Consider the following 13,935-nt stretch of genomic DNA (forward strand, 5'->3'; position numbering starts at 1 on the left):
ACCTTAGAACAGTTCCCCTCTGCAACAAGAATCTACACAAGTCAGGTGGAGGACAGTGGGGCGTGGGGAACGAGTTCCCAGCCAGGACACAGAACCCACACCTGAGCACACATGGCTGAAAAATGTTTTCCTGTGCTCTTAAGATCTCTGGACTAATGTGAGATTAAACTGACATAAGGCAAATTCATCAGAGGAAGCATCCAAGTTGAATTAAATTTTTATATTCAATGTGGGCCTTCACAATCAAGTTAAATACCCCAAGGAGTGACCACAACTGGAAACTTCTATACCTTTAGAGAAAGTCTTGATAAATTTGTAAAGAAATGACAAGAAAAAGCGCAGTAAGTTGTGGGGAGTGACAAAGAGATACTTTGGGGGGCAGGGGACAAAACTAGTGGAAGAACAGGATTATTTAGGAATTGTTTGCATAGATGCGTTGGGTATTGACTCCCAGCCTCCGTTGGTCAGGATGCTCTCTTGCTGGATCCTTTCTCAGGGGAGAACACCTTTCTCAGGGAAATTTTATGACCTGCTTCTGGAAAGCGGATGTTAGAGAGTCCTTCCTGCACCTGCTGCTTCTCAAGTGCCTGCAGCTCAAACAACCAGTATGCCACAGTCGCTTACTTTGGGGAAGCGTGTCCCAAACCCCTGAAGCCTCACCGAATAGTAGAATGTCTTAGGAACAAAACTGAGGTTTCTGCGGAAGAAGGAATGCTGCGTCTAGACTGTGACACAGTGTGTGTGTGTGTGTGTGTGTGTGTGTGTGTGTGTGTTTACATGGGGTGGAGGGCTTAAACTCTGTTCTGTTTCTCTGGGGAACTCACTGATACATGGACCCATCTTAGACCCACAGACCATCTCCTACTTACCTGTATATCTTTTTCATGCCTCTTTCCATTCTTTGCAAAAAAAGAAAGAAAGAAGAAGAAAAGGAAGGAAGAAAGAAAGAAAGAAAGAAAGAGAAAAAGAAGGTGGTTAGATTTCATTACATGGTTGTGAATAGAGAGTAAAGATGATGTTGTCATCAGGTTAGGTGGAAGCAAAAAGCCTCAGCATGGAGCCAATATATTTATTTCTTCCTCAATTTCTCTATTGTGATGTGAAGAATGCCTTTGTATAAAACCAGGTAAGGGATTGATTTCCAAGCTCATAAAAGCTGGAGTGGGTTTCTAAGTAATTCCCAACTTTCTCAAACCACTGAAGAGCTTCCACAGTCAATCGTCTCCCTACTGCTGGACACTTGGATCCTTCCCATATTTTTGCTCTTACAGACAATATGTAACTTTAGAAAGGCTCATCTAGGTTTCCCTGCTGACCTGCAGGTCAGAGGGCCTGCTTATCTAAACTTCTCAATGTCCACAGAGCTGCCACGTTGCCGTCCCGTGGCCGTCCTGTGATCTGTCTCTCCAGCAGGCAGAAGAGGGCCATGTCCCAGCACCTGAGGACATCTGAAAGGATCAGTCGCTGCTGTTTATTGTGCATCTGCTAAGTGAGAACGGATGGGCCATGTTCTTCTCATTTCCTGATCCTCAGGGAGGCTCACCGTCTCTCATGGCTTCATCTACTATTTGTATTTTCTCTTCACAAACTGTAGTCTTATATCCTTAGTTTATCTCTCTGCAGTGATGTATCTTTTCCCTCTTAATAGGTATGATCTTTGATGTGCACTTTGTGTTACATGTTACAAACATTTTTCTCCTGTGCTGTAGACTGTCTTTTAACTTTGTTTGTGGGGGGTAATTCCCATTTTGATGTAATCACATCTATCTTTTCTTTACACTTTGTGCTTAGTGTCTTTGGTCCCGTGTAAGGTCATAAATACATTTTCTTTTATGTTTTTAATACTTCCATACTTTTGTTTTTTTATGTTGAATTCTGGAATCCATCAGTAATACGTTTTGTGGATCTGCTTCTAATTTTTCCTGGATGACTAGCTATTTATCGACCATTCTCTTCCCACTGATTTGAAATAGCATGTTTCTTTTTATTTTTAAAAAGCATCTATTAAAATAATCCTATGGCTTTTCTCCTTTTGATGTGTTAATCGCTCAGCCTTCCAGTTGCTGAAGCTTATTTTCCCAGAGTCCAATGCAACCCAGTGAATGCTCCCACATTCCCCAAGTAGGGCCAGAGCTCTACAGAGTACTTTAGGGGATGCTAGAAAATGGAAAGCACACCTGGATTCCCCCTGAGACAGGCCCAAGCATGTAACCTTCCAGTGGACAGGCAATCAGGAAAGAATGAGAAACAGAAGAAAGGGGTTCTCAGGTCACAGGCTAGAGATCCCAATAGTTCCTCTGTCCCCTGCCTATGGAATGACGGTCACCCGGGTGCCATTCCACCAGTGGCTTTGAATCTTTAATATGTAGCCTCTGAGAATGAAATGAGGGGAGTCCCAAGCTCTCCCAGCTCCCTGTCCTCAGATTTGACATGCGGGGACACAGATCACTAAATCACCAGTAAATATATTTCAGTGTGCCTTCAATACACACTTTTTTCATATCTTATAATGGCATCAACTAAATGGAAGTTTAACATTATTTTCTTTGTTGAATAAGCATGAGCTTTTTCTTTTGGACCCTTAGCTGGACCACTGCAACTGCTCTATTGTTTTAGTCAAAACATCTAAGGACCATTTGACAGGGAGTTGACCCCAGACCATTGTCAACAAGTTTTTCTTCTGTAAAGAACAAGCAATTATCACCAAGAAAACATCAGAATAGAAGTCATCAGCTTGGGAAACGAAAGCAGATTTGGAAGATTACAGTGTACTGGCGGTATGGACAGGCCAATCAGGCCAAACCCCAAGGCTTTAAGTGGGTGGCCTCGGAGCCCCCACCCACCATCAGAGAGCCCTGGGGCTACATCTGCTGAGGGCATCTGCACAGCTGCATGATTAGGTGAGCATCCCCAGTGGGGCTAGACTAATCCTTGTGTAAGTATTTGGGAGGATAAATTCAATGTTTTTACTTCACCATAGTGGCTCTAACATCCAGAAGAAAGGAGGATGGATTTTTAGACAGATCAGTCTAATCAGATTCTCATTTTTTTTCACTTCCTAGGTTTTGAAACATGCATCCTTTTGTCTTCCTGACTGCTCTTTGCTTGGGAATAGTTTCAGCTACTATAGAGCTTGATCAAAGTTTAGATGAACAGTGGATCCAGTGGAAGGAGACACATGGGAAGCAATATGGCATGGTTGGTAACATCTAAACTATCCAGAGGATCCACGGAGAATGTCTGGACTGGTGGGAGTTTGTAACACAGAGTTGCATCTTGAAGCCGCTCTTACCAAGGCAGTAAGCAGGGCACCGTGACTGCGCACAGTGTGGGCATATGTCCTGCTGTGTGGTTGCTGGAGAACAGCTCGCAGAAGCATCAGGCCATCCCTGGCTGTGACTTCTCCTCCTCTCTGTGAGCACATCTACTTGGAGCAGGTCAGTTGGTTTTAAATAGAAATAAAGGTGATAAGTTATATATTTGCCTCTAGGTTGAAGAATGCAGAAGAGCAGTGTGGGAGAAGAATATGAAAATGATTATACAGCACAATCAGGAATACTATCAAGGGAAACACCGCTTTTTGATGGCAATGAATGGCTTTGGTGACATGGTGAGTGTGGCATGGATTTGCTGAATATTTTGTTCTTTCTCTCAGTACTTTCTCCCCAAAATCTCATGTTTGTAAACATTCTACTTTCTTTTCCCTGAAGACCAATGAAGAATTCAGGCACATGATGATTGGTCTTAAAATGCAGAAGAGTGAGAATGGGACAGTGTTTAAAGTCCCCTTCTGTGCTGACACCTCTGTACCTGTCGAGAGAAAACTGACGTCCACTGTAAGTCCTGTGAGTATCAAAGATGACTACTCATCAGGTCTCTCTCCAAGAGGAAAGCCAAAAAGAAAGTGGCCCCCTGCTATGGTTTCCTGCTGTGGAACAATATAGTGTTGCTATGTTGTTGTTTTTAATGTTCATTTATTTTTGAAAGAGAGAGAGAGAGACAGAGAGAGAGAGAGAGCATGAGCAGGGGAGGGGCAGAGAGAGAGGGAGACACAGAATCCAAAGCAGGCTCCAGGCTCCGAGCTGTCAGCACAGAGCCTGATGCAGGGCTTAAACCCCCAAGCCCTGAGATCATGACTTGAGCTGAAGTCAAACGTTTAACCAACTGAGCCACCCAGGCACCCCACCATTGCTGTGTTTTAAAAGTTTTTGTATAGATGGTCTGTTGTCACTTTTGTTAATTGTTTTGTAGATTGAGACCTTTATCATTTGTTTCCAGGGTCGGTGTGCTTCTGGCTGGGCTTTTAGTGCAGCTGGTGCCCTTGAAGTACAGATGTTCCGGAAAACTGGCAAACGTGTTTCCTTGAGTGTGCAGAACCTCCTGGACTGCTCTTGGCCTCAAGGCAATGAGGGCTGCAATGGTGGTCTAATGAGCAATGCCTTCCAGTATGTTAAGAACAACGGAGGCCTGGACACAGAGGAATCCTATCCATATGTTGCAAGAGTGAGTGGAGCTCCTCACTTGTCACCATTCCAGCTCTGCCCTTAGAGCTAAATGCTTTTGAAGAAAACAGACACCATATTTAACATTCTCATTTTCAATTGTAGACTATCTGCAGACTGTCAGGACTGTCATTAAACGGTATTTGCCTGGCACAGTTCTCTGCTTAGATGGTTACCATATAGCTGTTTTTATTTCTACGTTACATGGAGATATGCATACCTTTCTATATAGGGTACAGATTTCTCCAGGGCGAAAAACTTCTTATGGACAGGTAGACCACAAGTGTTTCATTGAATCCACACCAATTAGCTTTGCTTTTTTTTTAAGTTTATTTATTTATTAATTTTGAGAGTGAGAAAGGGAGAGAGAGAGAGAGAACATGAAAGGGGGAGAGGTACAGAAACAGAGAGAGGGAGAGAGAGAATCCCAAGCAGGCTCCATGCTCTGTACAGAGCCCAACACGGGGCTGTATCCTACAACTGTGAGATCATGACCTGAGCTGAAATCAAGAGTTGGACACTTAACCGACTGAGCCACCAGCACCCTTCACACCAGTTTTTCAATTTTAAAATAATAAATACCCTTTCACCTCCTGGGTTGCTTCACAACAAACTTGACTTGGAAATCTTTCACCTGCAACCTGTCTTGAAGTCATGTTCCCCAGGAAGTGGATGGCAGTAATCAAGTTTCTTTTCCTTTACCGTTCAAAGGATGGACCCTGCAAATACAGGCCTGAGCATTCTGCTGCCAATATCACTGCCTTTCACACAATCCCTCAGCGGGAGAAGATCCTTATGATGGTACTACGAAAGGTGGGGCCCGTCTCTGCGACTATTGATGCAAGCCTGGATACCTTCCGGTTCTATAAACAAGGTAAGTATTCGTTGATGTAGAAATATAGGTAGAAAAATTGGAAAACCACCCTAAGAAACAGCAAGAGTGACACTTTGGTATGTAGAATTCAGTGTAGAATTTTGGGGTGTGTGGATTTAACATAGTTGTTCATTCTGTACACATAATATTTATGCCTGCTGTTTCTGTATGCCATGACTTGACCAAAATCCCCATGAGTTTACGTATATCACAAATATATTTAAATGGCTACATAATTCGATGGGTAGAATTTACTTCACCTTTTTCCAATTGTTAGACCTTAAAAACTTTTAAAGAATTTTGCTATTGAAGTTAACACTGGAAAGAAGCCCTTGGCTCAAGCAATTTTATGTTCTCTGCTGTTTCCCTAGGCTGACATCCTAGGGTAGATGTAGTATTTTCAAAAGAGATTGTGACTGTTAGTATTTCTCCTGGTGTTAGATGAGGGCCTAAATCCCACCCCCACCCCCAAGCTAAACAAAAGTATCTGACTTTTAAATCTCATCTGAATTCATATCACAACTGAATTTTGAAATGCCTCCCCTACTGTGGTTGCTAGGCTGGGTTACTATCACATGTCACGTGGGAATCCTCACCTCAGCATTGAATATTACTCCCCAGGCATTTATTATGATCCAAAGTGCAGCAGTGAAGACCTGAATCACGGTGTTCTGGTGGTTGGCTATGGCTTTCAAGGAAAAGAATCCGATAACCAAAAATATTGGTTTGTCAAGAACAGGTATGAAAATCCAGGAATACGTACTTTTGAATTTGAAAAGGGAATATTTTTTGGAACCAGTGTTTGGACGCAGGTCCCCCAACCCTTGAGCACGCTTCTGAAATCCCAGCAGTGTTTACCCCATCTAGGGGGGAACACAGACATAGTCATATAATGACAACGTTAAGATGCCTCACCTGCTAGAGTCCTAATATAGTTTTGGTACCATTGTATTTTTTTTTCAATTTTTAAAAATGTTTTTAGTTATTTTTGGGACAGAGATAGACAGAGCATGAGTAGGGGAGAGGCAGAGAGAGGGAGACACAGAATCTGAAGCAGGCTCCAGGCTCTGAGCTGTCAGCACAGAGCCCGACGTGGGGCTTGAACTCACAGACTGTGAGATCATGACCTGAGCCAAAGTCGGACACTCAACCGACTGAGCCACCCAGGCACCCTGGTACCACTGTATTTCTAAATTGTAATTTAAAAAAATTTCTATAACACATCTGGGTGCCAAAATTTTCCTTTTCCTGCTCACGTTGCAGTTTTGTGAAAGGTCTGGGGATAGAATTCTGTGCTGGGTTAGAACTCAACCATGAACAAGAACAGTCTCTCCTGGTTCTTCCTGAATCTGTCTTGGTCTCTGGTGCACTGCTCAGTATCAGATGTTCTTGTTCAAAAAGATACATGTTTTTGATTGTTTGTAATAGTTGGAAAACTCTCTCTTCTTTCAGCTGGGGCACTGACTGGGGCATGGATGGCTACATAAAAATGGCCAAAGACCGGGACAACCACTGTGGAATCACCACCAAGGCCAGCTTTCCTATCGTGTGAGACGATGGTGATGAAGAAGGCCTTGACTGGCAACAGAATATCCAGGAAATGGATTTTATTGTAGAGTTGATCACATCTTATTGTGGGGGATAAAACACTTGAATCACTGAAGATCCAAGTTGTGGTTGGATTCTGTGACTGTTCATTGGTGACGAAACTACTTTTTTTTTTTTAATTTTTTTTTCAATGTTTATTTATTTTTGGGACAGAGAGAGACAGAGCATGAACGGGGGAGGGGCAGAGAGAGAGGGAGACACAGAATCGGAAACAGGCTCCAGGCTCTGAGCTATCAGCCCAGAGCCTGACGCGGGGCTCGAACTCACCGACCGCGAGATCGTGACCTGGTTGAGGTCGGACGCTTAACCTACTGCGCCACCCAGGCGCCCCGAAACTATTTTTTTAATCCCTGCTCTAATCAGTGGTGTGTGATTAACTTGCTTAATAACTTTTGAATGTTCGTGTTTTAATTTTTTTGATTTATTTTTGAGAGAGAGAGAGAGGCATAAAGAGTGTGAGCAGGGGAGGGGCAGAGAGAGAGGGTGACACTAAATCCGAAGCAGGCTCCAGGCTCTGAGCTGTCAGCACAGAGCCCAATGTAGGGCTCGAACCCACAAACCAAGAGACCATGACCTGAGTCAAAGTCGGATGCTCAGCCGACTGAGATACCCAGGCCCCCCTGAAGGCTCATGTTTTAAAACATTGCATAAAATTTTTACCTTTTAAAATAAAATTTACTTGCATATGTTGAGGTATGATTTGGTTTTTAATACAAAAACTTGTTTACAGTAAAAAATTCAATGGTTTTGGAGGGAGGATAAAATGTCCTCATTTCCCCCATAATTCTTCAAACTGGTTTAAGAATTTAATTGACATAAGACAGATAAACAGTAGAAAAAAAAAATCACTCAAAGTTTTATTACACAACTAGGGAAGCCCAGTAATGAATTTGAGCCCTCCCCCCCCCCCCAGAATGGCCAAGGCAGGTAGGTGTTTTTTTGGCAGTTTTTACACATTTTAGACAATGACAATTATTTGTGAGGAATTGACAGGAAAAAGAGAAGAGGTGTGTGGGAGCTTTAAATTGCAGGAATTCCAAGTGGCATCTGGGCTGAGTTTGTATATGAGTTTGTTTCTACAACTGTCTCAGCTTTGAAGCCCATCTCTGCTGATAAGGATGTCTCTTTACCTTGTAGTACAGGGAGGGGAACTTTCATATGGGAATGCTCATTCTCTGCTTTCAGGGGAGACATATGACAGCCTGGGTGTCCTTGCAGCATCTGTGTCTCAAATAGCTTCAACTCAAGATTGTCAATATGCCATGTGGTACCTTCTGGGGTGACATCCCTGGGCCCCCACAATTTCTTCCTCTGAAACTCCCCTGGAAGTTCACATACTAACTATCTGAGCAGGTGACTGTGGAGAGAGAAATCCAGTTCATACATGAGCGGTAAAAAATCTACAAAGAATAAGAAAAGCATAGATCCCCTGGAGGATGAATGAATGGGTGAACGAGGGTGGGGTTACAGGCTTCCAGGTATGGAATGAATCAGTCACAGGAATCAAGGGCACAGCAAAGGGCATATAGTACACGGTATTGTAATAGCAATGTAGGGTGGGGGTAGATACACTTGTGGCGAGCACAACATAATGTATACAGTTGGCAAGTTATTGCCATATGCCATATGTATACAGTTGGCAAGGTGTTGTACACCTGAAACTACGGTAACATCATGTGTCATTTATACTCAAAACATTTGGGGAAAAAAAAGCAAGAGGATGAATAAACAGAAGAGAACACATTTCCCCACACCTCATGAAACGAGTCCCACAATCCTGGAAATAGATCTGCTCAATTAAATGTGTTTCATTTATCTGATGGGAAATATTAATTCCTTTTTAAAGGAAGATTTGAGTAGACATTATATGCTTCATTTGGTTTAGATAAAAGCAATATTTTCCACTGATGATTGCACAAGCACCCCCTGCTGAGCAGTCACGGTATCTAGAACATGATCACTTTGGAGATCCCCAGAGGCCAAGCTGTTACCTTCTGACTGGAGTGTTTTCAAAGCATGCATAGTGGTATTGAACCCTCCTTGTTCCATTATCATAGACACATTTAGGATTGCCTTGTCTAATTCACCATCTCGGAAACTTGGGAATAAGATCTTTAATGCTGAAGAGAACCTGGAATTCTGATGTATCATCCGATTTTCTATGATTCTTCAACAGGCATATTGTGTGGCACAATTTTCTGAACAAATTCTGTCACCAAGCACAGTGACAGAAGAGCCAGGTATCCAAGTCAATATGATTCTGATCATTTTGGGGGAGCCCTTTATATGCTTTGTTACCACATGAAATAAAGGAGCAGGGGTGCCTGGGTGGCTCAGTCCTTAAGCATCTGACTTCAGCTCAGGTCATGACCTCACAGTTGATGAGTCTGAGTCACATATCATGTGAGTTCGAGCCCTGCTTTGGGTGAGACCCCCCATCTGTCTCTCTCCCTCTCTCCGTCTCTCTCTCTGTCCCTCTGTTGCTCAAAAATAAATAAATAAATAAATAAATAAATAAAGCAGTGGGGATAGACAAGGTTAGCTTGAAACCTGTACTTTTCAAAGTCTGGAGTGTTAATTGACAGTGTTAATGTTCATACATCTCCTTTTTTCTTTTTGTCCTGTCAGTCTTTAAGAGCAGCACAAGTTTTAAAAATAGCTAATTTCAGAGTCTTCTGATTTGGCTCTAGTAGCTAGAAAGCTTGGTTTTGTCACCCAGCCAAGTAAGCCCAGATTTTTGGTCCACATTTTTAGGTGGTTCCTTCCTCTGCAACTTTCTTGGAAGATTCACGGATTCAAAGTTGAGCTGATAGTTTTATCTCCTTAATCCAGTCTCTTTGTTCAGACAGTGAGTCAATTCAGTCAAATTCATTTCAGGAAGAGGCAATGCAGGTATCTTCTTAGAGGGAGGCCTCTGCTTCAAATGATCAGGTAATAAATAAGAGGCAATTCTATGGCAATACAAGAAAGATAATGGTTAATAAAAGGATCCAGTTATAAACCAGTTTCTGAGTTCCAAGGATAGCCAGTTGAAAGAATCTCTAGATGCTGGGCTTAAAGCATCTTTAGGCAGATAAGGTAGGTAGGTAGTGGCAGGCTGACAGACTTTCTGAGAGGCTCATAGAGGAACCGGCATGAAGATTGTCTACATATGAGTTTTGCAGTGATTTCTCAGAAGGTTACATCAAGTTGTTCATATTCCATTTGCAGGGCTTCAGGAAAAGGGGAGTTTTGGGTATCCAGTGATTCCAAGTCAAAAGGATAGAAAAAAAGTGGAAAATATTAGTTTGGAGATTGTGGCCAGGCTTCAGAGGAAACTAGAAGAAATTAGGATCTCGTCCAGTTCATAGTGAACTCTATTAGACTGTAATATCCACAATGGTGTGTTATTGAAACATAATGTTTCTTTCTATAATCACCCTCATTTTTACCAAGGACAGCCAAATTAAGACCAATTTGTTTGCAAAGTGTAATAGTTGCTTTTTTTTTTTTAACTTGGCCTGATGATGAAACTGCTGTAAATCATAGCTTATGAGAAAAAGTTTCTTAGGATTCCTTACTAATTAACAGTCCCAAACATCTGTTTTCTTCATCCTGTTAATTCATCATGAATTTGTTGTCTCTTTGTCACAATGTATAAAAACTGTCTGTTTTGCTTAAAGACTCAGATATAAGTATCAGGCTGTTTTTCCAATGGGCTTTATTGGCTCCATAAAGTCTGCCTGAGTTCAGTCTGGTCATATCTGTGTCTGTGCAAGTCCCCCCTTGAATATGGCATTTCTGTCAAAGCCTTGGTGATGTAACCAGAGTTTCCAAATGTGTCCTGTTACAAGGAGAGCAGATCCTTATTCAACTTATGCAAATTAACATATTGTCATGAACATATGAGAATACTCACTGAAAGTTTTTGAATTCTGGACAGATCAGGTAGGGAGAAAAAGATAAGTGTCCCAGTCTGTTCACAAAGGCATGTTTTATCAAACGGTTGCTTTTTTCAAGTTATAGCTTAAAACAGTTTTTTTAATACTGGAAAAAACATTTAAAGATCAGAAATGCTTCAAAAAAATATATAAAAATGATAATCATCCTCTGTTCATCCAGTCTCATGTTATTAATTCTTCTGCTTGAATCCAGATCTTCCATTCATTCTGGAAATTCTTACCCAGTTCAGCTTTATGATCTTGAGGTTATCAGAAATCTGTACGCAAGAGTTCCTTCCATTGGTCTCATTGCAGATGAAACACATTTGCAGAAGCTGTTGTAAAAGCATCTGAGTAAAAGTCTAACTGTCTATAAATGATAAAAGACTTAAAATGTCCAAGGTTAAAGATCTGATGAGAGATCATGACAAGGCTGTTGACAAGGAAATTGGTGGTTTCTGTGACACACGACAGTAACATCTCAGGACATATCAGATTTCTAGGAGTTGCATACAATTTCTAAAACACTTATTTTCCTAACATATTTCTATGTAAATATAATCTAGGGGTGTTAGTATCCCTTATTTGACATTGCTTCCTATGTAATTTAACATAAGAAATAAGCCTAATTTGTATAATATCTTCCTTTTATAAAAAGACCAAATCTCTTGAAAATGTTCCATGGATCCTCTGGAATATTTTAATTGCATTGTGGTCAAAATACTTCATTTTAGAATTTGATTTTGGAAAGTGTGTGTTACAAAAAATCAAAATATTTGAACATTTGATTAAATAGGATCACATATCATTATGCAACAATATTTAACTATTCAACCCAAGTGACAATAAAAGATTCCTTTTTGAAGAGAAGTGAGCCTTAATTCCCTTGTTCCACAAATAAAATGGGCTGAATTGGTTGCTTTTCGGTGATTAATCAAGAGACCAACAAATCCCATATCCTCATGCAACTCATCTGACTCTTCCTATGCTTCAGCTTTGGCCAGGGCTGAGGGCAGCAGCAGGTACAGCAGTGGTGGTGATGGCTTCAGCAAGTGGGAAGCTGTAACCAGTCCATGCAGACAAAGCCAGAACCTGCTTGTGTCCATTGATGATAGGATGGGGCAGTGAGGCAACAATCAGGTGACCTATCTGCAGACAGACACTGGCAACACTGCAGACGCCCTCCAGGAAGTGAGAATGTAGTTTCCTCTGTGATGTCAAGCACTTCACGGTTGTAGATGCTGCCATTGTCAAACACCTGCTGGTGATCATCCCAAAGGAGAAGGGGGAGTTTCTCAGCACATTCAGCTGTGTGGCCTCGCTGGCCCCCGCTTTGTCTCCAGTCTTAATCAGCCACACATCACTCAGGATTTCAGTGGTGCCCCTGGACATTTTAGTGGTGATGCCTAAAGCCTGGGAGAAGAAGGTCTTCTTCAGCCCCAGACAAGTGTTCTGGGCTAGTACAGTGACTTCACATGGGGCTATGGCACCACCACGGGCGGCAGCTGGCACCTTAGCCAGAAGCATGTCCCTGATCTCGGTGAGGTCCTCCTTGGTGAGCACAAAGCCCACATGCACCCAGATATGAGGCAACGGTTTCTCCAGAACTGGTTGTTCTCCAGATGCCCTCAGATGACTTCATACATCATGGGGATCATGCCACAGCAGCACCACAGCGTTCCCATGCAAACACATGCGGACCTACTGCGTCTTCCTGGAACCCACGTTGTCTGCTCCCACAATGAAGGATGATCGTCCAAAAGATGGATGATCTTAAGGAAGTACTTGGACTTCTGGGTCACCTTGTCTTCCCTGGGCATCATGGGGATGCATATCAATGATTGCCATGCAGAGTGTAAGGAAGATGTCACTCTCATGATGACGCCTGGAGAGAGGAGGGCCAAGAATAAAAGATTTTAAAGGCAAATGCTGCAGGTTATACAATAGTGAACAAACTTTAGCTCTTTTACTATTAAGACTCAGTTTTCTTGAATAATCTGATAAAGACAAAGCATAGAAAATTTGTATTTTTAGGCCATTGGCCATTAAAGAGAAGAAAAAACTTTGTTTATAATTTTTTGTAATAAGCAAACTGAGACTCTTTTTAAAACATTTTTTTAATGTTTATTTATTTTTGAGAGAGAGGGAGAGACACACAGAGCATGAGCAGGGGAGGGGCAGAGAGAGAGGGAGACACAGAATGTGAGGCAGGCTCCAGGCTCTAAGCTGTCAGCACAGAACCCGAAGTGGGACCCAAACCCACGAACTATGAGATGGTGACCTGAGCCAAAGTCGTGTGCTTAACTGACTGAGCCACCCAGGTGCCCCAAACTAACACTCTTAAGAAAATGTTTTGTCCCTTGTAACAGAGAGAAAACCTAAGTTTTAATGTTGCATCAGTATCCTTTTGATATGAAAACTCATTCTTAAAAAAAATCTTAAATAAAATCAATTTTGGCATGGCTTGCAAGAATCCAGGAGGGTTTTTCTTCTGTTCTGATAGCAGTGTAGCTGATGAGCAGTACTTCATAAGGTCATAAGCAGTCACCTCATAAGCAGTGAGGTGACTGCACACGTCTTCTTCCAAAGATCTTGAGGTCCACCTGGTCTTCTGGTGGACAGATGTGTCCAGCCTCACCAGTTGGTGGAGGCCATGCCTCTTTTCTCTGTTGACAAGGTGCTTCAGGTGTACTAGAGAGTCCTCATCTCGAGTTAGTCATAGCATCATATTGTCCACCCACGGATGGAAGATTTAGAGATGCCAGTAGGCTTTGACAACCAAACACTCTTTCAAAAGGGTTCAGTCCGTGTCCCCTGTTTGGAGCATTCTGGATCCTAGTAAGGCTCAGGAGCAAAGTGTTTGGCATTTCATGGTTAATTTCTTGATATTTATCTTACAATCCATCTTATGTCTAGATTTTAATGTTCCATTTGCCCTGATAATTGAAGATAATATATGGTATGAAATTTTAATGTGTACCCCAGAGATTTTGCAAGCAGGTGGATTACACCTTCTGTAAAAAGAATTTCT

At 42.0% G+C, this 13,935-nt stretch overlaps 1 protein-coding gene and 1 pseudogene across 1 annotated transcript; one reads left to right on the top strand and one right to left on the bottom strand.

The window, feature by feature from the left end:
* Positions 1 to 2,996: 2,996 nt before the first annotated feature.
* Positions 2,997 to 7,039, top strand: LOC101080443 (procathepsin L-like). The gene is made up of 7 exons (XM_023242238.2): positions 2,997 to 3,198; positions 3,491 to 3,610; positions 3,711 to 3,845; positions 4,279 to 4,503; positions 5,214 to 5,376; positions 5,998 to 6,115; positions 6,829 to 7,039. The coding sequence occupies exons 1-7, from the start codon at positions 3,073 to 3,075 to the stop codon at positions 6,926 to 6,928; spliced, it is 987 nt and encodes a 328-aa protein (XP_023098006.2). The 5' UTR covers positions 2,997 to 3,072; the 3' UTR covers positions 6,929 to 7,039.
* A 2,044-nt stretch (positions 7,040 to 9,083) lies between these two features.
* LOC101080699 lies at positions 9,084 to 12,724 on the bottom strand (annotated as a pseudogene).
* Positions 12,725 to 13,935: the final 1,211 nt, after the last annotated feature.

Source organism: Felis catus, chromosome D4, assembly GCF_018350175.1.
Source record: "Felis catus isolate Fca126 chromosome D4, F.catus_Fca126_mat1.0, whole genome shotgun sequence".
NCBI classification, from domain to species: Eukaryota; Metazoa; Chordata; class Mammalia; order Carnivora; family Felidae; genus Felis; species Felis catus.